Source organism: Haliotis cracherodii, unplaced genomic scaffold, assembly GCF_022045235.1.
Source record: "Haliotis cracherodii isolate W230 unplaced genomic scaffold, xgHalCrac1.p SCAF_29, whole genome shotgun sequence".
Classification (NCBI taxonomy): domain Eukaryota; kingdom Metazoa; phylum Mollusca; class Gastropoda; order Lepetellida; family Haliotidae; genus Haliotis; species Haliotis cracherodii.
In genome coordinates, this window is record NW_027266285.1 from 2,090,101 (window position 1) to 2,117,476 (window position 27,376).

At 39.6% G+C, this 27,376-nt stretch overlaps 1 protein-coding gene across 2 annotated transcripts in view; it reads right to left on the reverse strand.

Annotated features, from left to right (window-relative positions):
* LOC139473460 (uncharacterized) overlaps positions 1–16,875 on the reverse strand; it is a 113,104-nt gene extending 96,229 nt beyond the window's left edge. Inside the window, exon 1 of one of the 2 annotated variants that reach the window (XM_071256050.1) lies at positions 16,742–16,875. In XM_071256050.1, coding sequence (XP_071112151.1) covers positions 16,742–16,789 — 48 coding nt within the window. In that variant the 5' untranslated portion in view covers positions 16,790–16,875. Of the gene's footprint in view, positions 1–5,755; positions 5,873–16,741 lie in introns of those variants that run through there. The other variant, XM_071256051.1, reaches the window with a different exon arrangement.
* Between the last annotated feature and the right edge of the window lie 10,501 nt (positions 16,876–27,376).

Consider the following 27,376-nt stretch of genomic DNA (forward strand, 5'->3'; position numbering starts at 1 on the left):
TTGCTGAATTGCTTTAATGTGTTGATCGATATATCCTTCATAATACAAAACACATCTGTGCAAGTAATCAATCCAAAGATGCCCCTAAGATCAATTTGAGGCCATTCAGTTTGAGAGATTAGTGATTTGATTAAGATAAATTCCTTCATGTAGGTGCCAAATCGTTTCACTACGCCACTTCGATGACGTCATAGACGGTTTTATAGCTTACCATGCCAAATATGTTGGATATGGTAATTGTTACATCTATATCCCCCTTGAGTTATGAAAGTGGAATTGATACTATGGGTTTTCGGAAGTTTGCTTTTCTCAGTAGAGAATCTTGCAGTTTGATGGAAGGCTTGTTGTCTTATTTCCCTAGACATGTAGAAAGTGTTGGTAACGGCCCTTCATCACGAAAGATTGTTATAAATATCCGCGAGTTTTCTTAATGTCTGAATTGACTGTCTGTTTCAATACAGCTGTTTGTAATGATACAGGCAATGGGTTTTTCCAAATAATGTCTCCCCAGATTAACATAACATATGAAGAATGAAGGTGTACAGGAGTCTGCCTACAATGCTCAACTAGGCGTACAGTCTGGGCATCGTTCATGAAGTTTTAAGGCTTTGTCCAAATCTGCTTTGGTTAGACTAGTGCCGATGGAAACCAGTCCGTTTTAAATAAAGGCATATCCTTCGTGTATACCGTACGGAAGTAAGTGATTTAAGTGTGCATTCCAAACGGCAAGATATCATTTTGGAAATAAACTATTCCACCTGAAGTCTCGCACACCTTGAGACCTGCACATTTAGAAACATCTAATCGTTGTTAGGCCACAACAGATTGAGTATGTGTTTTTCGATTCATTTATCCATGTATGAGGACGTGGAAGACAACAAACCTTTTATGGTATTCTCAGCTTGAACGATAGAAATGACACTAAAACCATATCCTTAGTACACTCGTTAGAATGATGTCGCAAACGTAGTGTCTTATAACTGACCATCTTTCATTATTCATACTCCTGCAAAGTTTATGAATGTGTCTCAAATCCAAATATTTCCAAAGTGCAAATATGATACTGACATAGCAACATTTCCATGCGTCCTTTGGAGCAATGCTGTGAATGGGTAAATCTAATGGAATGCATAGTTTTCTCAGAGGATCAGAGAAGATATCGATTCTTTCTATGCAATGCCACGTAAGAGTAATCATTGGCTCCTATATGAGTGCTATCTGAGCCACAAATCAAAACCGGGGTAAATGCAATAAAGAGGATTTGGGAACTGTCTGAATGTGGGCAGAAAATAAAGACTTATGAGGTGATGGCTCAATGTCTTATGGGAGCATTCTATGCATTTGTATGGCAAATGTGATGTACGTTTTGAATTCAGATCACTGCGATGCCAATAAATGGCAGTTAATCATTATAATCTTTCCGAGAACGATTGTTTGTCTGAGTGCATTGATCATATTGGTTTTAAGAACACAGTTACATGAATAGGTTTTCCTTTGTAGAAGTCATTTCTATGTTAATTGCCACCGTAATTCATATAGTCATGCTATATGGTATATAATACTCTTAGTTCTATGCACGGCTATCACGTATATATTACCAGGCATCACATTACGTCTTCTGTGGTGTTAGAGAAAACATAATCTATAGACAAGAGACACGCTGCTTTTCTGTTGCAGCCCTGGACTTGAGTAATTGGTCATGACTACCAGACAAGCTATTTAACAGGTGTAATTAAAACCTGCTATCGCCGAACAATGCTGCACCTGATGCACTAAAACATCTAATTCACTTGATTTCATGTTAAGATCGTTAATGTCGTATAGAACAACAACTCCCGTTAGCCTATGCAAATTGGCTTTTGCAAACGGGGCGCTGTGTCGTTGGCAGTCGTTAATGAGAATTACAAGTGCAAAAATAGGAACTTGGTTGATTGCGTGTCATCGTACCCCGACGGTATGGAACGTTGCTGGTAATACTCGATTTGATAAAGGCCGAAGTGATATAACTTTGATCATGCTGAATGTGTTAAACAAACAACCAACCAAACGAACAAACAAACATAACGCATATGTTGGTTCTATATAATATCTGCACAAACGTTAATTTCATCCTTATGATTAATTTAACGTCAACAGGCGTTGAATGCTATTCAACAGATACGAGAATATCCCCTAACATTGCACAAACAAACCCTATTTTGAGAAACGTGAAGGCGCTCTCTTCTTGGTTTGCCTTATTAAGGTTACATCTCACCCATCGTCTATAGCAGGGAATGAAGTCTGTGGTGAGGGAGTGTCAAACCTAGAACAAATGGAATTCTGCGTCCTTGTAGGCTTACAGAGGCCCTTTGCCATTGATTACAACACCGTTGTGTACTGTGAGATACTACACCGGGCAATTAGGCTGGTATGTGGAATAAAACTAATCAGTTTAAAAATTCACACACACAAACACACACACTCCAGTAATGCACATGGCCGTTGCTCAGACTAAACGTCTTCTGTAGTCATCCTGGGCAATTTCACTCATCGAGAAAAATGCTCAGCATACATTGAGCAATATACCATTTGAAATACATTCCCCGTCTTGTTTATCTTGAAGTTATCTTAACGTCATTGAATTAGTTGTACGTTCATTCTTACATCTTTGCACAATATGCCTCATTTCTCACAAATAGAATGTAGATGCATAACGGTAGTCACGAGCTGAAAGTGTTAACAGCTTACGCCTTTCAATCGTGTTTGCTTCCCCTGTGTAAAATGTGATAGGCACAATTTGGGTGTACCTGACGTGATTTCGTCACAGCAATCCTACAGCCTAGTAGATCCGAATTCATTCAAGAATACAATAAGAGCATGGGTTACAAAATGGTTTGCAAATGATATCGAACGTTTGCAACCAACTGTCGTCCTCATTCGACCAATAAAACAACCACAATTGCAAACGCCCTCTCAATTATGACAGACTGATGTCATAGAGCTGAACCCCACCTACGATCGTTGTTTTCATTGTTGACTACTGGTGTATATAGTAAAGGCCAGATTGAGCCACTCTCATTTAGGATTGATTTATCTATTATTTGTATACACTCCTGACATTGCACCATCTCAGAGTTCACAACAATCCAATGTCACCGTCTACCTGTCTCAATCAATCACATCACAAACACATCTTTCACAAGCTCTGTCATAACACCATCCATCACATCGAAAAAACACATATTTTACAAGCTCTGCAATAACACAATCCATCCTATCACAAACACATATTTCACAAGCTCTGCAATAACACAATCCATCCTACCACAAACCCATCTTTCACAAGATCTGCAATAACACGGTCCACCATATCATGAAGGCATATTTTACACACTCAGCAATAACACAATCCATCCTACCACAAACCCATCTTTCACAAGAACTGCAATAACACAATCGATCATACCATGAAGGCATATTTTACACGCTCAGCAATAACACAATCCACAATATCATAAATACATCTTTCACAAACTCTGTAATAACACAGTTCATCATTATCACAAACATATCTCTCACAAACTCTGTAATAACACCACCCATCACCAACCCATCGTTCACAATCCCTATTCGTACCCCTGGACATCTCAATTCATCAACTAACTCCCACCCTTTACGTCATAATTCCACCAAAGCCTTTGTTCGCCACGTCGAAGATCAGGGTTTGATTACCCATGTTGGAACAATGCGTGAAGTCCATTTCTAGTGTCCCCCGCCGTGATATTGCTGGAATATTGCTAAAATCGGCGTAAAACCATACTCACTCACACACTCCTTCACTGTAAATAACAGTGGCAAAATCCTTTTCATATTTCATATGAAATCTTTGCCAAACAGGGTCGATTGTACGATTCCGACTATATCATGAACACGTGTTTATAAATTACTATCAAATAGTGATGATGCCAGGTGTTCGCGTATCCTGACCCACCGGTAGCACCCCTCACAAACACATGCAAAGACAAGTAAACAACGTTCCAGTTTTCCCCGTCCACACAACTTTCGCAAACACCCGCCTTAGCACCTGCCTCTGAAACAAGCGTTTAATCTGCTCCATAAATCCTACCGAACCGATGATAGTACCACCACACTCTACTGCCAACATTCCCTACGCTAAGGAAACATTATCCACTGTGTTCATTATGCGGATTAATGTTTTTGCAATATAAGTACAACCCTTTTTCCCAGTGCGTGATAAAAACGAGTATATTTATTCCACCAATTTTGACAATTAACGGAAATATCATGTTTACCGATACCTCGCGGCATCTTATTACTCGACATCGATGGCTTATCGATCTCATATTACCGTCTTATCATGTAGTTAGCCGAGTATTATTTCCAGACAATCTGAATTCTGCTTTGAGAGCAAATACCATGTGTTACGAGGACAGGCATGGTCGAAATGTTTGTACATTGGTCTTGCTGCCAGATTGTTCTGGCACCGGATGGTAATAACTCTGACAATTACCGTAACGATAAATCATTGCGGGAGTTAATCCCTTTACTGTGAACCCTTACAACACTAGCAGTGTAATATAATAGTGTAAAGTCTATGAATGTAGTGTGCATGTATACCTGGAGGAGTGTAGAACAAACTCACAACTTTCGTAGTTATTTGTAGAACATCCCTTAAAGATATGACAACCAACCTCATGGTTGTTGGTTATAATATAACAAGGAGGTCTGTTAGCTATAACATAACATGGAGGTCTGTTAGTTATGACATAACCTGATGGTTGTTCGTTATAGTATATCAAGGAGGTCTGTTAGCTATGACATAACACGGTGGTTGTTCGTTATGGAATAACCTGACGGTTGTTGGTTATAGTGTAACAAGGAGGTCTGTTAGTTATGATATCACCTGACGGTTGTTCGTTATAGAATATCAAGGAGGCCTGTTAGTTATAACATAACATGGACGTCTGTTAGTTATGATATCACCTGAGGGTTGTTCGTTATAGTATATCAAGGAGGTCTGTTAGCTATGACATAATGGTGGCCAGTTCTTTAAGACATTACATCGTAGTCTGTTCTTTGAGAACAACAGAATAATATGTTCATTGGGACATAACCTGACACCTGTTCTGTAGAATATGACGTCGTGGTCTGTTCTTGACTAATAACAATTTCTGTTTTTAAGGTATATACATATCATCGCGTATGTGTTAGGCCAAAACATGGAGGTTTTGGCCTAAAATGTTATTGTCTTTGACCTGTAAGCAAACCCTGAATGTTTGGAACTGCTTATGCGTAACATGCCCGATTGATAAAAAATATATTCTTAATTGAAACAAAACTCTAGCAAGAAAACTATCTTCGGAATAGAGAAGCTTTATGAACAACAAAGACACATCAAATTACATTTGAAAACATCTGTATTTATATAAAGACTATACGATCTAAACACCAAATTCAAAAGTGTCGATACATATCACATACATGAATTACCTGACATGATAACGGATAAAACTGCCAAGAAATCAAACATACTTTCCACCAATTTTATTTTCAACCCCCAGAATTAGTGTGATGTTGTCAACTTCTTCATGTTTACCCACATGCCTATTCCCAGAATAATAGCCATGACACTATCTCTGGGCGCAGCGTCCTCCCATCGGGGATTCAGTTATTCAGCTTTACAGCATCGCCGTATCAACAAACACCTATGATAGAACTTCCAGATTTAAAGTCAAATCTGAGCAAAGGTTCCTACCTGCCAGCTTCCCTCCATGCTACCACTTTTCATCCTCTGGAAACTGTCTGTATTATCCAACTAAGCATCACCCCTCACTGCTGATTAACGTTCAGACTAAGGAGCTCTACGCTTGTACTGTCAAAGACATAAATCGCCAAGGAACTGGGTAAAAACGTTTGGAATCGCAGACCTTAGTTGTGTTGCCATACGGCACTGTTCGGTTAAAACGTGGGTTTCCCTTCCATTCGGTATTGATTAATCTTTGTGTATACAGTGTAGTGGTTTATGTTTCTGCGGAAGGATCCCGAATATCGCAGCAATGGATGGGGTGTTTACAGCTTTCTGATACCACTTGCATAATAGACAAACCATGACAAATATTGATATTTTGATACCTCTCGTTTAATGTTTAACTTTTCGGTTTTTGAGACAGTGATAAAGTGGGTGGTGTAGCTTAGTGACTTTCTTGTGACGTTTACGGTGGGGTTCAAATCCCCACAATGGGTACAATCTGTGAGCTCTTCTCGGTATGACGTTAAAAATATTAACGATACTTAACAGATGACCTAAACTTAACTATATCCAAAAGATATCCAGAGACGTTATATTACAGGGGGTTTAGACTAGTTTTATTCACCATCGCGGCACTGGTTAGTTGGGCAGGGTTGTCATGAGAAGCCTTGAGAAGCCTTGACTTTTCAGGTACGGTGGAACACAAGTCAATCTGAACACAAGAATGACATTCTAGAAGGAGATTCCTAATCGGTATATTTACAAGGATAAAGTCAGTAAACAATGAATGATAGTTTTAAAGCAGTACGCACATTTATTATCTGCATTGACCGCCTCCGTGGTCTAGTGGTAGAGCGTCCACCCGGAGAGCGGAAGGTCCGAGGTTCCTCATACCAAAAGACGATAAAAGATGGTACTTGTTGTTACCCTGTCTGGCACTCGGCATTTAGGGGCTAAACAAGGACTGGTCGGCTCGGAGTCAGTATACTGTGTCTGAGTGGGGTATTCATGTTAAACTGCGGCATGGTATCTCAGTGAGCTAGCACTTTAAATCGGCATCAGTCCGGACTAGTAGAAACAGCCACACAAACACACACACGTATATGCACGTAGCTATATAAGTGCAATAATCTTGGACGCGACGTTAAACCCCATTTCACTTCATCTTTTATCTGTATTGATCAAATACGCGAGCTGAAAAATCCATACGTGTAAATTATCATTCCACGCGCTCTCCGGCTTCGTTGATGTAATGCAGACAATATTGCTGACGAGTCATTTAGAAACGTCATATTATATCCTTGTTGACGTCGTAGAGATACTGCTGGCTTATCAACACGAATCTATCTATGGCTAAAACGGTGTCATATCTACAGCTGTTTAATAATGATTGATTATAAAGATAATATTATATCCTTGTGTTTGTTGTCAATATATTCTCTTGATGTTACTTAACCCGTGTCAAAATTCACGCATTTCTTCTTCGATCTTGAAATTAAACCATTTTAACACTTTGTTTAGTCAGCAAGACACATACAAACCCGTGTTTGATAGGATGAGCGTGGACCTATCTAAAAGACTACTATATATATATTACCGTATCACTTCGTATATGTGTTTATTCATAATACTGAGAGGCCATGGGCCTATAGCACATGTTATATAGTAATGTGTGTATATGCATTTATATAAGGTAACTTCTTAGCTTCACAGCATGCATTATTACTTTCACAGCTTTTTCGTTATTACTACATTCTTACTTGACGTTAATGTAACAAATTTCTGTAGACTTGGATAACGGATATAATATTTATCAATGAACAGAGTTCAGCATATAACGGACATTATCTACAGTGTTTAGATCACAAAACTGACAGATTCTGTGTTCTCTCACGATACCCGTCTCAATAAAGAGTCGTGTGAACCACATCTGAATCTTACAAAACAATTAGAAATGTTTTTAGTGTCACATCTCATAAGTATTGCTCTCCACAGAAGCTGTATTTAAAGAGGGAATAACTTGATAATTTCTTTGAGACTGATAAGGAAAAATGCCAATTTTGAATATACATATCTTTCAGGGTCTGAGTGAAAGCATGTATGAAATGATCGGGTATATACGTATCCCGTTCTGTCCATATCTGAGGGGCGTTCAATAAGTTTTGCAACTTCAATATAAGACCAAGTCGCAGAATATCTTTTGCACTTTTATTTTTCAATATAATCTCCATTCACCTCAATACATTTATTCCATTTGTCCTTCAAGCTTTTGATACCACTTTTATAGAAATCCGCGGATTGGCCCTCTAATCACGCCTTTGTGGCAGCCTTTATGTCCTCGTCATCCTTGAAGCGTCTTCCACGTAGGGCAGATTTCATTTGGAAATAGTCCCTGGGGGCTAAGTCTGGGCTATAGGGTGGATGATTTTACTGTTCGAATCCACATTCACATATGGCTGCCTGTGCAATTCTCGACTTGTGAACCGGGGCGTTGTCATGCAAAAGTAGAATACCACGTGTTAACATCCCACGGCGTTTCTGGCGAATAGATTTTCGCAATTCTTTCATTACATTAGCATAATACTGTCCATTGATTGTATTTTTTGGTGGCATGTAATCAATCAGTATTATGCCTCTTGCATCCCAATATATAACCTTGCCAGCCGATATTTGAGTTCGAAACTTCCTCGGAGGCGGAGAATTGTGGTGCTTCCAATGCATGGATTCGAATTCAGTTTCTGGGTCCCAGTGGTGGATCCACGTTTCATCCCCCGGCTTCATCGGCAGTATAGACATCCAGGAGGTGTCGACAACTTTCAGTTCTCTGATGGCGATCTTGAGCTCTGAGGTTTCTAGGTACCCATCTTGCAGATACCTTGGACAAACCAAGTCGCTCATGAATAATGGTTCCAACAGTTCCAACTGATATTTGGAATTCCCTAGAAAGTTCAGATACTTTCACTCGTCGGTCAGACAAAATTCTTCTTTCTATAGCACTGTAAAGACCAACGGCAAACTGTGGACTAGTCAGGAGCATCTTTACCCACCATTTTACACATGCGATCATGGATCATTTCATTTGCTTTGCATCCCTCCTTGGTAAGGAACTTTATTACAGCGCGTTGTTCATGTTTGAGAGAATCCATGATTGTGACCACCCTTAGGTGAATGAAGCCATCACATCGAACTTATTGTTGTGTCTGGAACTTGTTATGACCCGTGTCAACCTGATGTTATGACAAGTGTCACACCTGCCACAAGTTGACATTGTTTGCGTAAACACAAATGCCCAGGTTGCAAAACTTATTGAACGCCCCTCGTATTACCATTACCACATGAATAAAGTTGATGCTTAACAGAAGCTGCCCAGTTAGTGCGTCCTTGCTGATCGTGGATGAATTACATGCCATAACATTTCTTTGGATATCTTGTTGCAGACATTTATCACATCATGGGTGTCCTGTCAGGATAGTTCCTGATAGACGAGGAGTATCTCGCCAATGAGGACTGAAAATGGATATCAACAAAAAACAGTGCTATAAAAATAAAGTATTTCCTTTGTTTCCCTTAAACTCAAATTAATACCACTTTTTTGTTATTGTAGGCAAATGGGGAACGTTGTCAATATCCAATGAGGCAATATCACAGTGGCGTACAATAACTGTTTTAGACGTTTTTAACATGTGTTGATTTGAACGTGGGTTTGAGCCCGACTATCGAAAGCACTACCCAGAGCCACTCCATACTTGTAGTGAATGTAGATAGTGAGAGTTCTCTCTAACAGGCAGCAATGTTGGGATATTGATCTACATGCTAGTTGATGACACAGATGTACTTTGATACGGTAAATCAAGCATGTGTTGCTTCTCTGGCAATTGATATCCGTCAACTCAAACAGACCGTCAAACTCCTCCATTGTCATGAGGGGCATATTGACAGGTCCGACGTGGCATAATGGACAACGGAAAATAAGCTTGAACATGCTTCGACTGGCATATTACGCGTGGTTCATTCTACACACATTACTCAATCATACAGTTAATTCGAAGATAATAATGTTATATAGCTGAACACCTTCGCACTTGAAAATAAAAACGACTCGCGGATAGTATTTTGGAATGGTACACAATAATGTTTATCATGCTTTTGTGACCAAGTGATAAGTGTCAATACGGCATTTATTTCATAGATATATATATTATGCGAGGCCTCTTTCACAGTTTGGTGGACGACTTTGTAGCCAGGCTTTTACTGCTTTTATCTGCTGTATGTCGGAAACCCGGGCTGTATTTTCCACATGGTTGCAATGTTTTGAAGCCCATTCCCAGTGCCCTTTGTAAGGTAAGGTGAAATTGGGTTTGGCGTCGGGTTCAAGATTATTGCACTTATATAGCGACGTGCATCTTGCAGATACACGTGCGTGCGTGCGTGTGTGTGTGTGTGTGTCTGTGGGTGTTTCTGTGGGTGTGTATGTCTGCGCGTGCGTGTGTGTGTTACTGCTTATACTAGTCCGGACTTATGCCGATTTTATAGTGGTAGCCCACTGAGATACCATGTCGCTGTTTAACATGAATACACCACTAAGACACAGTATACTGACACCTAGCGAACCTGTCCTTGTTTTGAACCCTGAATGCCGAGCGCCAGGCAGGGTAACAATTAACATCTTTTGACGGATTTTCGTATAAAGCGGCCGGGGATCGAACCAACGATCTTTCGCTCTCCGGGCAGACGCTCTATCCACTAGAACACGGAGACGGTCGAGGTAAACATGGTTTTCTTACTCACTGGTTTCAGAAAACGTTTGTTAAATTTACATTTATGCCAAACCAACAAAATGTATCAATAACAAAAACTAAATGTTGGTGACATTGTTTTGTTTAGGAAATTGACACGCCACCATAAAGAATCTGTTATGTCATATTTCTTTGTCTACCAGCAGCATACCTGTGCTGGTGGTTGGTCAATATCACTTGGAGTTTTCATTGAAGACAAGAATGGAAAGTCCCTTTGAGGGATCACTTCGTTTGCGAAGTCTGAAAAACACGACGCACTTATTACTTATACTGAACCATGAAAATAATGTCAAAGAGAGGAACGGGAATTAACATAAGCGAATTAACATAAGTTTCCGGCTGTCGGTCAACCATCTTTGTGACACCGTGATGAATTCCACCAAGTGCCTCAACCAATCGTCCCGCTGTCAACCAATATAAAGCCTCCTTTGCTGGTTACATGGGTGTTCAAGTCAATTGCGTGCATTGGCTTTGCCTTTGATTCATCATTAATGAATGACCGGCAGGTTGTTGTATTTAACCACACGGCAATATTGAGGTGATTACATGAAACGGAGGTGAATATTGTCGGAAGTAGGCCAGGCAAGTGCATGGCATTTGAAGTTGAAAATACCTTGATAATGTGTCACTTGATTAATTCATAACACAACCATTTGACATCTGGCCTCTTACAGCATGTACAGCTGTAGTGTAGCCGTGACATGGGTAGAGCATGTACATCTGTAGTGTAGCCGTGACATAGATACAGCATATGCAACTGTAGTGTAGCCGTGACATAGATACAGCAGGTACAGCTGTAGTGTAGCCGTGACATGGGTAGAGCATGTACAGCTGCAGTGTAGCCGTGACATAGATACAACATGTACAGCTGTAGTGTAGCCGTGACATAGATACAGCAGGTACAGCTGTAGTGCAGCCGTGACATAGATACAGCAGGTACAACTGTAGTGTAGCCGTGACATAGATACAGCAGGTACAGCTGTGGTGTAACCGTGACATAGATACAGCAGGTACAACTGTAGTGTAACCGTGACATAGATACAGCAGGTACAGCTATGGTGTTACCGTGACATAGATACAGCAGGTACAGCTGTGGTGTAACCGTGACATAGATACAGCAGGTACAGCTGTAGTGCAGCCTTGACATGGGTAGAGAGTGTACAGCTGTAGTGTAGCCGTGACATAGATACAGCAGGTACAGCTGTAGTGTAGCCGTGACATGGGTAGAGCATGTACAGCTGTAGTGTAGCCATGACATAGATACAGCATGTGCAACTGTAGTGTAGCCGTGACATAGATACAGCAGGTACAGCTGTAGTGTAGCCGTGACATAGATACAACATGTACAGCTGTAGTGTAGCCGTGACATAGATACAGCAGGTACAGCTGTAGTGTAGCCATGACATAGATACAGCAGGTACAGCTGTAGTGTAGCCGTGACATAGATACAGCAGGTACAACTGTAGTGTAGCCGTGACATAGATACAGCAGGTACAGCTGTGGTGTAGCCGTGACATAGATACAACATGTACAGCTGTAGTGTAGCCGTGACATGGGTACAGCATGTACAGCTGTAGTGTAGCCGTGACATAGATACAACATGTTCAGCTGTAGTGTAGCCGTGACATAGATACAGCAGGTAGAGCTGTAGTGTAGCCGTGACATAGATACAGCAGGTACAGCTGTAGTGTAGCCGTGACATGGGTAGAGCATGTACAGCTGTAGTGTAGCCGTGATATAGATACAACATATACAGCTGTAGTGTAGCCGTGACATAGATACAGCAGGTACAGCTGTAGTGTAGCCGTGACATTGATACAGCAGGTACAACTGTAGTGTAGCCGTGACATAGATACAGCAGGTACAGCTGTAGTGCAGCCTTGACATGGGTAGAGAGTGTACAGCTGTAGTGTAGCCGTGACATAGATACAGCAGGTACAGCTGTGGTGTTACCGTGACATAGATACAGCAGGTACAGCTGTGGTGTAACCGTGACATAGATACAGCAGGTACAGCTGTAGTGCAGCCTTGACATGGGTAGAGAGTGTACAGCTGTAGTGTAGCCGTGACATAGATACAGCAGGTACAGCTGTAGTGTAGCCGTGACATGGGTAGAGCATGTACAGCTGTAGTGTAGCCATGACATAGATACAGCATGTGCAACTGTAGTGTAGCCGTGACATAGATACAGCAGGTACAGCTGTAGTGTAGCCGTGACATAGATACAGCAGGTACAGCTGTATCGTAGCCGTGACATAGATATAGCAGGTACAACTGTAGTGTAGCCGTGACATAGATACAGCATGTACAACTGTAGTGTAGCAGTGACATACATACAGCTGTAGTGTAGCCGTGACATAGATACAGCATGTGCAACTGTAGTGTAGCCGTGACATAGATACAGCAGGTACAGCTGTAGTGTAGCCGTGACATGGGTAGAGCATGTACAACTGTAGTGTAGCCGTGACATAGATACAACATGTACAGCTGTAGTGTAACCGTGACATAGATACAGCAGGTCGACTGTAGTGTAGCAGTGACATACATACAGCTGTAGTGTAGCCGTGACATAGATACAGCATGTGCAACTGTAGTGTAGCCGTGACATAGATACAGGATGTGCAACTGTGGTGTAGCCGTGACATAGATACAGCAGGTACAACTATAGTGTAGCCGTCACATAGATACAGCAGGTACAACTGTAGTGTAGCCGCGACATAGGTACAGCTGTATTGTAACCGTGACATAGATACAGCAGGTGCAGCTGTAGTGTAACCGCGACATAGATACAACAGGTACAGCTGTGGCGTAGCCGTGACATAGGTACAGCATGTACAGCTGTAGCGTAGCCTTGACGTATAGACAGCATGTACAGCTGTAGTTGAACCGTGACATAGATATAGCATGTACAACTGTAGCGTACCCGTAACATAGATACAGCAGGTACAACTGTAGTGTAGCCGTGACATAGGTACAGCATATACAACTGTAGTGTAGTCTTGACAAAGATATAGCAGGTACAACTGTAGCGTAGCCGTGACATAGGTACAGTATGTACAGCTGTAGTGTAGTGTACACATGTGGATACTGTTAATAATTGCAACTGTTGGTACCGCGGTGACATACAAATGTGGATACTGTCAATAACTGCAGCTGTTGGTACTGCAGTGACATACAAAAATGGACACTGTCCATAACTGCAACTGTTGGTCCTGCAGTGACATACAATTTTGGATGCTGTCAATAATTGCAACTGTTGGTACTTTGGTGACATACAATTGTGGAGACTGTCAATAACTGCAGCTGTTGGTACTGTGGTGACATACAATTGTGGATACTGTAATTAACTGCAGCTGTTGGTACTGCGGTGACATACAAATGTGGATAGTGTCAAAAATTGCAACTGTTGGTACTGCGGTGAAATACAATTGTGGATACTGTCAATAATTGCAACTGTTGGTACTGTGGTGACATACAAAAATGGACACTGTCAATAACTGCAACTGTTGGTACTGTGGTGACATACAATTGTGGATACTGTAAATAACTGCAGCTGTTGGTACTGCGGTGACATACAAATGTGGATACTGTCAATAATTGCAACTGTTGGTACTGCGGTGAAATACAATTGTGGATACTGTCAATAATTGCAACTGTTGGTACTGCGGTGATATACAAAAATGGACACTGTCAATAACTGCAACTGTTGGTACCTTGGTGACATACAATTGTGGAGACTGTCAATAACTGCAGCTGTTGTTACTGCAGTGACATACAAGTGTGGATACTGTCAATAATTGCAGCTGTTGGTACCGCGGTGACATACAAATGTGGATACTGTCAATAATTGCAACTGTTGGTACTGCGGTGATATACAAAAATGGACACTGTCAATAACTGCAACTGTTGGTACTGTGGTTACATACAATTGTGGATACTGTCAATAATTGCAACTGTTGGTACCGTGGTGACATACACATATGGATACTGTCAATAACTGCAACTGATGGTACCGGAGTTACATACAAAAATGGATACTGTCAATTATTGCAGCTGTTGGTACTGCGGTGATATTCAAATTTGGATACTATCAATAACTGCAGCTGTTGGTACTGCAGTGACATACAATTGTGGATACTGTCAATAATTGCAACTGTTGGTACCGTGGTGACATGCAATTGTGGATACTGTCAATAATTGCAACTGATGTTACCGCGGTGACATACAAAAATTGATACTGTCAATCATTGCAACTGTTGGTACCGCGGTGACATACAATTGTGGATACTGTCAATAATTGCAGCTGTTGGTACTGCGGTGACATACAATTGTGGATATTGTCAATAATTTCAGCTGTATATACTGCAGTGACATACAAATGTGGATACTGTCAATAATTGCAGCTGTTGGTACCGTGGTGACATACACATATGGATACTGTCAATAACTGCAACTGATGGTACCGCGGTGACATACAAAAATGGATGCTGTCAATCATTGCAACTGTTGGTACCGTGGTGACATACAATTGTGGATACTGTCAATAACTGCAACTGTTGGTACTGCGGTGACATACATTTGTGGATACTGTCAAATATTGCAGCTGTTGGTACTGCAGTGATATACAAATGTGGATACTATCAATAACTGCAGCTGTTGGTACTGCTGTGACATACAGTTGTGGTTACTGTCAATGATTGCAACTGTTGGTACCATGGTGACATACAATTGTGGATACTGTCAATAATTACAACTGATGGTACTTCGGTGACATACAAAAATGGACACTGTCAATAACTGCAATTGTTGGTACTGCGGTGATATACAAATGTGGATACTACCAATAACTGCAGCTGTTGGTACCACGGTGACATACAATTGTGGATACTGTCAATAACTGCAGCTGTTGGTACTGCGGTGAAATACAATTGTGGATACTGTCAATAATTGCAACTGTTGGTACTGTGGTGACATACAATTGTGGATTCGGTCAATAGTTGCAACTGATGGTACTGCAGTGACATACAAAAATGGATACTGTCAATAATTGCAACTGTTGGTACCACTGTGATATACAAAAATGGATACTGTCAATAACTGCAACTGTTGGTACTGTGGTAACATACACATATGGATACTGTCAATAATTGCAACTGTTGGTACCACTGTGATATACAAAAATGGATACTGTAAATAACTGCAGCTGTTAGTATCGTGGTGACATACAATTGTGGATACTGTCAATAACTGCAGCTGTTGGTACTGTGGTGACATACAATTGTGGATACTGTCAATAATTGCAACTGTTGGTACTGCGGTGACATATACATATGAATACTGTCAATAACTACAACGGTTGGTACTGCGGTGACATACACATATAAATACTGTCAATAATTGCAACTTTTGGTACTGCGGTGACATATACATATGAATACTGTCAATAACTACAACGGTTGGTACTGCGGTGACATACACATATAAATACTGTCAATAATTGCAACTTTTGGTACTGCGGTGACATATACATATGAATACTGTCAATAACTACAACGGTTGGTACTGCGGTGACATACACATATAAATACTGCCAATAATTGCAGCTGTTGGTACCGCGTGACATACAAGTGTTTTTACAGTCATGTCTTGCAACTTTTGGTACTGCTGTGACTTACAAATGTGGATATGTTTGTGAATTAAAACTGTAAATCTGCGTTTAAAGATACCAATTGCACATTCAACTGTATATACTGCAGGGACATATCTGCCAGTGTGAAATACCATTTACCGTAGTTACCGTGTTGACACACAACTGTGTGGCGACCGACGTTACTTACGGCCCACACATATCACTGTTAATCTGTGTCGCTTCTTACAACTGTAATATGCTTGCTCAACAGCTAACCTATAACCACACACCACCTGTCAAACAAGTGAATGTGTGAACGCAGAAGGCTACCTATCAAACCAGCCGTACAATAGCACATATCAATAAGAAAACCTGTTAACACAATTGTATACTTATCAAACTAATAATTTGTCTCTTCAAGTTCTGCTACAGATTTACCAATAAAGCGCATGTATACCCATCTCAGTTGCCTTCCGGTATATCGTGTTCATCACCTTCTCTCTACTTCCAAGGAATATGGCCTACAACAAAATGGTAAGTATGTGATCTAGGTATAGGCTCCCCTACCTGTAGTCCCATGCCCTTGCCCTTCTTTTTCTTGCAGCACAACGCCATGTTGAAGTGAAGTCAGAGCTGACCTTGAACAGCTGCTAGGTGCCGATCGTCTTGGAGAAGGAACTTGGTTTCTTTTCTCGGCTGGTCTGAACAATATAATGAATATTTTAAGGAAATCTTAAAACAACGAATGATTCTGTTCATTATTGATGGAAACGGTTCCTCAATTGGTATTGGGGTGGTAAACAGTTTTCACTTTGGGTCTACGGCGGAGTGAGACGTGTGGAGTAAGCCACGAATACGTCTGGGTTACGCTGTCTTGACCCAAATGCTGCTGGCATTCGCTTTCGTAAATGTATCGAACGAACAACACTTAAAAAGTAATAGTTGCTGCGCTACATCTGATTTAATGTATTGCCACTTTTTTCTGTTGTAGAGCGTGAGTGAGTATAGTTTTACGCCGCTTTTAGCAATATTCCAGCAATATCACGGCGGGGGACACCGGAAATGGGCTTCACACATTGTACCCATGTCGGGAATCGAGCCCGGGTCTTCGGCGTGACGAGCGAACGCTTTAACCACTAGGCTACCCGACCGACCCTTTTCTGTTGTAGAATTCAGTGGAGTTTGCTTACCTGACTTTTAGTTGTAAATTTTACGCGCCATCTATTTGCAAGATTTTCCATCATGACTTTTTGTGTTAAAATATATTAAAAGATTTTATCACAGTTGTTTATGTTGATAAACTCTTTCTAAAACTCACATCAACTGCTCACTACTCCCTCAAAAGTAAAACACGAAAGCACTGCAACGGTTGAGCAGTATCTTGTCTCAATGTGTTCAATTCCAGTGATTTTGTGGGTCAATTTATGGTGACGGAAATAGCATTGTTTTCTCTTTTTTACATCCTATCATATGACCGTTGGGCATATACATTTGGCTATACATCACAACTGACAATATATTTTCACTTATCGTTTGACGTGTTGCTTTATGAGTCATAACTGTAAACATGACCTTGAAGAGATCGCCGTCATATGCGTAAAATAAACACAAATGAACTAAAGACTCAAAATGATTTATGACAAGTGACAAAGCCTCATCTGTTTCATATCTAGATATACTTTATCATATACTTCAGAGTTTTCTGAAGTTGAGAAAAAGTGATATTTGCATTGCAGTGAACATAACACTTGATATTTCACTGCAGTGAACATAACACTTGATATTTCACTGCAGTGAACAAACCACTTTGATGGAACTACTGTCTTACAAGACTAACCTCCGCGCCAATTATCTCCCTTTATCCCATACACAAACTGTTAGCTTCCTATTTACGTTTGTGCCGCATTGAGAAGGCAAAATAATGACAGATGGTCATTTATGGGGATATTTCGCTTCTTGTCGTCTGTTATTCTCTTAAAAATGTTTCGTAAAAAAACAGTAAATTTCTTATTTACCTCGTCAATCGAAAGCGCGAAACCGATGTGCAAACTTTTGTAAGATTCCGCTACGCGGATTCATACAGTTTGCACATCGGTTTTTCGATTCATACCTCAATGAACCGAAAAAATTACATAGTCAATCCTTAATAGAATGGTTGTATTCTTGTTAGAAATATTAATAAACGTTTTTGGAATGTCACTTGTAGAGTAATATTCAAAAGGGGAATTATTATTTATTTGTTGACACAGGTATGAGTTCCATATTATAAACAATAATAATATATACATTGGAAATCTAACAGCTGCATGAAGTGGACATACTTCTAACAACGTAAGCGTGAGATGATAGTCATTCTTGTACAACAACAATACCTAAACAAATGTGGCCATCTTCAAACACATTAATAATGCCATGCCAAACAAATGCGGCCATCTTCAAACACATTAATAATGCCATGCCAAACAAATGCTCCCTCAGAACCCATCCACTTGTTACTTCTTTCAACCATACACGGAAATTTATAGTTAAATAATTGACATTCATGATGGTATTAAGTGCAAACATGGTAAACATGCAGAGGTCACAAAAGTTTATGTTCCCATGACCGCCTTTGAACAGATCAAGGTCGATAACCCCTGAACGCATGTCAAACATGAATTAATGGAGCCTTAAGCGCTTTTGTGGACGATACATATAACAGTATCTGATATGGTTATAGATTTTAGGAAACTACTGAAAACTATCTTGTATGTCCGGGTATCTATGGTTAACCTTATCAGGATGAGTCATTAACTGATATGTTAATTTCCCTTGACACTGTGGGTATGTTTAACTGTAAACAATAATCCTTGTGGTAGAGTGGTTTGAAATTGCCATGATTCATCTAGTATTATTAGCTAATGAAATCAAATATGGTCAAGTACTGTTACGCATTTATTCAAAATCTAATGCTGTGTGGTGTTTATTGCAGAAAGAAATCGAAATTAGAAAACTCTTTTTTCGTCTGCCATTGCCATTTTGCTCATATGGGCTATTTCAAACGAACTTAATAGCTTTCACATTATAAATGTTACAATGCAGAGTATGCTGTTTCCACTTGTCCGGAACCCCGTGTGTCTTGCGGTCAGTATCATATCAGATTTAGCTGTCTCACGTTATTTCCAACATCTTACAACCGTCTCACATATGAGTCTTAAAGTACGTGAGTTTTAGAAATCCGTTGGAGTTAAAATAGCGTCGTCACCTATAGGTTTATATCCCATGGTGACGTATTTTTATTCGTCAGATAACTGCATTTGTATTACATTGCGTTAAACCTGTCATTCATTGTATTATGTTAGATAGACGTAATCCACCAACATGTAATATTTTCAAAGCAGGGATATCAGTTAGCACTTTTTTCAGAAAATAGGCAAAACATTCAACCAACATTAGTGTTCTGCTTTTATGCGAGTCTCTTTCATGTATGATGACAAATGTAAGAGCCTCTTACAATTTGTATAGTGTTAAATGCCAAAGCCACGATGCAGTAATTACAATGTATGTGATCCTTTGACACCGGTCCCGTCGTTTCGTTTTCTCATCGGGAACAGGTTACTTGAGTTAGATATTTTATTAAGTAAGTTTCGCTGCGGCTCACTGCCATTAGAAATAGAATTGGGAAGATTCACCCGCCCCAAAACACCGCTTATTGAACGTATACAGATTTACGCTATGATTTATGGAATTTAGCTTCTCAATCAACTCCAAACTTTATACAGATGTCCACTGCCGATCGGACCGTGTTCTTTATGCGGAACAATAGGGTGGTTAGACCCCTAGCCGCGCTTCTTCATCACATGTATCAGCGAAGACAACTGTGTCTTTTGTCTCTACCAACTTAGTTCAATGTATCTTAGTATCAGAATGTTCTGATAACTGGTGATAACTGGTGATAACTCATTTTTATGTATATGTATGTACTGTGATATTTCTCATTTTTACTCATATGTATGTGACGTCCTGCGTGTCTCGTAGGCCATAATGGCCGGACACTGTACACACTATTTGTGTATTTTTATTGTCATTGTTGTACAGTGTGTGACACGTAAATAAAATAATGTTCTTGTTCTTCTTCTTCTATGCCTCTCTGCTGAATAGTGCATGATAAGATGCATTGCGCAACTGATGTTTTGACAAGTCTTCAAAAGCAATAATGTTATTGATTTCCAAGACTAATGATCACTTTGACAAGGAAACAAAGCCCGTTTGTTGTGACCTTACTTCATTGGTGTCACATGGAGTAACCAGAGACCATGGCGGTCATGTTCTGTGTATATATTATTCAAAAGTAGACATGCATGCAGGTAATTATTCAACAGAAGACATGTCAGTGGATCCTTATTGAACAGAAGACCTGTAGGTGGATCATTATTCAACAGAAGACATGTCAGTGGATCCTTATTGAACAGAAGTCCTGTAGGTGGATCATTATTCAACAGAAGACATGTCAGTGGGTCCTTATTGACCAGTAGACCTGTAAGTGGATCCTTATTCAACAGTAGACCTGTAAGTGGATCATTATTCAACAGTAGACCTGTAGATGGATCATTATTCAACAGTAGACATTATGTGGATCATTTTTTTTTATATAGACATGCATGTAGATCATTATTCAACAGAAGACATGTACAAGTATGCGGGCCATATTTTAATACTAAGGCAAAGTCGACTAAAATACGATATGAAATTTAAGGCATATCCTGGTGAAAATTCAATAATATGAGGTACTGGGAACATGTATGTAATACCTACAGGTTTCTACGCCAATCGAAATCAATGTAAGCTTCAAACCTACCAAGTGTATAAACAGTATAACTTTCTACAGTTAAGCGTTGAGTTGACCAAACAGTTACATTCCTACATGTATATTTTGAGTAGATAGTAAGGGATACAAGCATCAATGAGATATCAATGACTTAATCTAATTAGGTCACTTGTGCAGGCTGAAGTAGCTTTTAAAATGTCCTTTTGGGGTCACGCAATTTCTATCACGATAGAAGAAATGATATAACTTTCTTTAAATCCTATTGAAACCAATTCTTGTGACGCCTCAAGGAAAACGTATATGTCTGGAACTTTAGGTTGTTTAGATTCGAAGAAGTTTGACATGGAAGTGCCAGTATGATCAGGAATTCATAACACCCTATACTCGTAACAAGCCCAGGATTTCGTCTCAAGGATTCTCAGGAGCGCCGCACGGGTACAACAGCTGTTGCGGTTTCTAATTTTGAATATTAAAAAGACGTTTACTATCAATAAGAGGAGCAGAGGCCCTTGTGGTTAAAAAGCCATGTTGAGTCAATGTGCGTTGGTCGACCCGACGAGTAAATTGTTACTGTGTTTTTATGTTTTGTTGCGAGGGGTTGGGATGTTACCATGGGACACTTTCACGTTCTTAGTTTCCCCCATTGAGTGACGCCAACTTAGCATTCACGGCACGTCTTCGTTAACCCAGGCAGGATGTTGTCCAACTATTGCCTCAATAGTGCTTTCTCTACTATTTCCCCAGCTGTTTACAAATATGATGACCTGTTTTAACAGTTACCTGACAAGTCCTAAATGAAAACGCACGCAGACGAAATCAATAAGGCAGATAAAGAATCACGGTATCATTTGCCGGGGACACATTTAAATCCTTCTTTCAAGTTTCCTAAGGTTATATTGAAAGCACAACACCGTTCATTGATAGGTTATTATGACGCTGGAGCCCACTGTAGTGATAGAGGTAGTTTTAGGTGATAGGGAAAGAAGTGAGGCTCTTTCCAGAGCTGATTTATTGAAGGGCAAGAGTGTCAATGCGTTTAGGTAAGGACATGCAATAATCATGTCCGTCTGCTGAAACATGAACAGTGTGCATGCATATTAGTAAACCCTGAATCATGATTTGCAATATACTACCATTAGTAACGCGAGATTTGCAAAAGAACAATACTGGTTTATTTGCAACCCAGTACGTACATAGAAACACGACTGCACACAGGTATGCATGTTTTGAATTTACAAAATTGTTAAAGAATAGATTCTGTCCAAATCTCTTCACTGTATCTTGACGCAGTTCAGTGATTTGCTTTGCATTTAAAGTGATGTAAGAGTTGGACATAGTTACCAATCATCGTGAGGTTTAACTTCTATATTGTACTGCAAACAATTTCGGCAATGCCTTCTCTGTTATGTTTTGCCAGCATGAAAGTTATGATTATATATTTAGGCGTGAGTGGCGTGAAGGCAGCACGCAAAGTCGTTAACATCTAAACCTCTAGGGTGCCAATAAACACTGGCATATATATATACCATTTACTAAGCTGTTATAGTGCATACCATTTCAATATTTTTATTTAACATTTCATTTATCTAAATACCTAACTGGTTCAATATGTTTCCAAGTGCACCGAAATTCTATGCCCTTTGTCTAATATATTCAGCAAACACTCGGCGTATCCCCTCTTATCATAAGCCCCTCCGGACAGGACCCTTAATCACCAGCGCTATCTACAAATTTGAATTAACACCTCCTAACGTCGCCGGATCTTACGTATGTACATACACGTGGGACAATGACCTTGCCACACGTTATGTAATACCTCGCTCTACAAAACCCGACTGACATGGTCAGTCAGAGAGACAGCCAGGAGATAAGTGACAGAACGAGTCTCCACCCGGGAATATTGGCCACTGGGTTCCAGTGTCTGTTCTGTCACGTTATTTTCAACATGTACCTTTTCGACTTATTCCAAACCATCAACAATAAACATGGCTGCTGTCGTCTAAACTTCACCCCTGAGTTTTGTCTTCCGTCATCACCTTGAGCTACCATTCGAGGGCCGAAACTTACGCCCTTGGACAAAGCTAATAATTATATTACTATTTATGATTTCGCAAAAGGGGAAATACTGACTTTAAATAGGAAATGTTGGGAGTTTAACCTCTTTTTGAGTTAATACACAGTTAGAATATACCACTAGAATGTTTAAATTACTATTCATGATTCAGCTTTGGAGAAGACTACTAAATAGTAAAAACATACTTTCGAGAGGGTCTTCGTTTTGAGTTAATATCAGTATTATAACTAGTCTATTTGATATGGACATCGTGTGTTATAGAAACTCTCACCGTGGGATGAGGCTAATATTTCCTTGTCAGACTTGCCGAGTTCAGTTCAGGTGTTGCTACTGGCGCCTTTTGTGTAAAGAGTGTGTGCCCCTTGTGTCAACCCACCACGGTCTTCAAAGAGATGCCCGATGTATGTTTATCCTTCTAAAACTCCGTCCACTATACACTGAACATTTGCCCCGTCACATTGAAAATACCGCTTTATGAAAATCCGATAAGTCTAAACTGATTAAAGTGAAACTATCAAGGTATATCATGGTACATGCGCCTTCGAATTTACCTTTGTAATAAACACAAAATAAATCAGATAAAAGCTATGTTGTTTTTTTTAACTCTGGTCGTATATGGTTAAAGATAATGTAATGTAAAACTGCATACAATACCTGCCATAGAGCTTGGGGTGGGGTGTTATTTATGACGATAATGGACACAATTGACTTTCTTTTGTTAATTAACGAAAGTGTATGTGAAAACTATTTTAATATCATATATCATTTATCAGTTATTTGTCTAACTGAGTCCTAGAATAATGTGAAACTGCATTTCTCAGATCGGATTTGTGATATCAACAAACACGCACTGACAATATAAATCTTGTTTCATAGTCGTTACATTCATATATTGGTAACAGTAATGGGATAGTATACTTTGTCAAGTTTTATTAAGTTTTATAAGAATGTATATAGTAATATTCCTAAGAGAAACATGCTGATGTCTTCAGCTGAATGTTGACTTTGATTCCAACATACATAACGAAGCACACAGAGAAACACACAATAAATCAAATGCATTTGGCTTCAACAATTTTAAATCGCTTTTGAATCATCTACTATTGTAATAGATTGCGAAATTAAGTGTCCTACCTCTCTCTGATGCAGACAGGCACTTTGTGGTCGTTTGGCGGTAAGGACGCGGTGTGCGTACCCTGAAAAGCCTGAACAGCAATGTGTCCTTTCACTAAGCGTGTCGGGTTTTCGAACAGCTTTCGACCAGGTTACGGATGAGAAGCTTCAATTACATTCAGCCACCTTGTGATAATTGATACCCCAAGGACGCTGACGTCAAAACAAGCGTACTGCTTTACTATTAAAAAAGATTGGACAAAAGCAATATCCCTGTAGAACACCTGTATCAAGTATTCACTTCTGATCGTGTGTTTTAACACAATAGGAGAATCGTTTTATGATTTTTTCTTCGAAATTGTACATAACGACCATAGAAACGAAGCATGCACATATTATATAGCACATGTTGAAAGGCGCTACAGGACACAATAATCGTAACATAAAGTCTAAATGGTAGTTTTATGGTGACAAATATTTCAACATTACATAATATTGTATTTCATCGGTTAAACGTATTTTGACGTCATTCTATTGTTTATTGAAATGCACATACCCCACTGGGGCGGTCGGGTAGCTAGTGGTAAAAGCGTTTGCTCGTCACGGCGGGTTCGATTCCCGACATGGGTACAATGTGAACCCATTTTTGGTGTCCCCGCCGTGATATTGCTGGAATATTGCTAAAAGCGGGGTAAAACAATACACACTAACACACCCCACTTGCAAGATGCATGAAACATATTGTAAACAATGAACCTGCTCGACCTCATTTAACTCGACATATCATTTAAGACGACGTAATTCAGGACCGAAGACTCAAACACGGTACTATGGACGGGCATTTGCACTAGATTCTAACAAAGGATAAGTAGATTAATTTCGATAACCGATTCGAGTTAACAAGTTTACTTTGCATGAAAACGTTCAATTATTTTGCCTAACTCCAGATGGATTGTTTTCATCGTTATTTTTGTTACAAATATTCATTAACTCGAGACTCATAAATCAACGGAAACAGCGGATTGTGTTCACAAATCGGTGTTCATATCACAGGTAAAGTGTTCTTCCAATATCGCAATGGAGCCTTATCTGACAGTCTCGTGTCACAGTCGGTGACAAGGCAAGCTGATAATCGGGTACACATTCGGTAAAGTGACAACAATTGGTTGTATATTACATCAATTTCAGAGGCAGTGGTCTGATATTAGGTATTTCCTCTGGGTTACAGATAGGCCGCCTATCAATATTTTCAAACAAATTTTGTGACAATATCACTGACCTCGGGCAGGATGTATCTCACACTGTGTATAGTTGCAATGGAAAGTGCTATCGAGACATCTCTCAATCTCACAAGTTGTGACATACACTTGCTATCTATTCGTATTCATATATAATGTATAAAGTAATTAAAAACTATAGGATATGAAAAGGCATTCAGTTGGTTGGTTGGTTGGTTTGTTGTTTAACACCACACTCAGCAATATTCCAGCTATATGACGGCGGTCTGTAAATAATCGAGTCTGGACCAGACAATCCAATGATTAATATCATGAGCATCCATCCACGCAATTTGGATCGATGACATGCATCAACCAAGTCAGCGAGCCTGACCACCCGATCCCGTTAGTCGCCTTTTACGACAAGCATAGTCACCTTTTACGGCAAGCATGGGTTGCTGAAGACCTATTCTACCCCGGAATCTTCACGGGTCGAAAAGGCATTCAGAAACATTTAGGAACAACTTAAATGTTTATATATATGATCAAGCCGTAAGCCGGTTTTCAAACGTCTTACCTTGCGAGAGTATAACGAAGTATATTAATTTAAAAAATTCAGGAAACACAGATTGAAACACGGAAATCTCAGCTGGGTTTTCCAGCACTAGGAAAAACTTGAACGCTAAGACTATATATCAGTGATAAGCGAGGTCACGTGTTGTCACATACGGTACAGTGCTAGGCGCCAAGCGTCTACATTACATTTTTACGCCTAATAAAAATTATTATTGTTAAAAAAACTGGCGATATTCATAAAGCTTTTGAATTTCACCAGTGTCTATGTTAAATCCCTTTCCAGTAAGCATGAACTGTAAAAATATATGCATTTATTTCAATATCGTAAGGACATTTTTACATGCGTATTAAGGTCGTGTTAGATGGAGACGATGTATTTAAGAGTGAAATCCAGGTGTCAACACAGAACCTTATCGATTATTGTAGTACAATGGAATACTTTAATTCTGTTTACTACAATAATGTTGATGTAATTTTCATAGTTGTGAAGATTTGTAATACATTGCAAGGAAACGACGCAAACGGGAAATCGTATATATGGTTAACACAACCAAACAACTGTAGCATTCAAACATGTTATTCTCTCAACATTACCGCGAAGCTGATACCACAATGCCTTCAATAGGGCTAAATTACACTATATACAATCATTTAGTTTACGTTTAAACATAAATTAAGGCAATAAAATTAGACACCAACCGCTTTTAGTATTTTTGGAACATCGTGATCAAGTGACTGTAGCAGTTGCTTGGGCGAAGACAGTGGATGCGTTCATCATCAAAGCTGCACGTCGGATGTGTTTAGTTGTATGAACACAAAGCGAATGCATAGCAACTCGTTTGGTCTATAACCGCAGCTTGTGTCATGAGACTACTACACAACTAAATAGAGAGAGTGTCGAAAGCATGGGATCGTATGTACACACAGACACATACCGGTATAAAAGAAATATTTGAACAACATCCACAGAGGCTCTTTATTGACAGAAGCGGAGATAGCACAATTATTCGTATACATGCACTGATTAAGACATGCTTTTACGTTAAACTCTGTTCAACGTATTTTATTATTATAGATCTAATGTTTGAATGGACAGTTTGAGTTTGGTGCTGTTTGCAAATGCATAATTGTTTAATGCCATTTCATTTTACATGCATATTTTACATCACACAACACTGTGAGTAACACTCACAACTACATCGTTTGCTCATAATTACTAAGTCAAAGAGATCGCGTTCGCCTTGGTTTATGTTTGAATGAACTAGATATAGTCCTTGGACCGCAACAACAATGCCCATATCGCATATCGTAACTAAAGCAAACATCTTATATCTATCTGTATCAAACTTTCATCGTTTCGTCATGTCATATTCCGATAAAAGTGACGCTGGGGGTTAGCGTGTGAAATTTTGAAA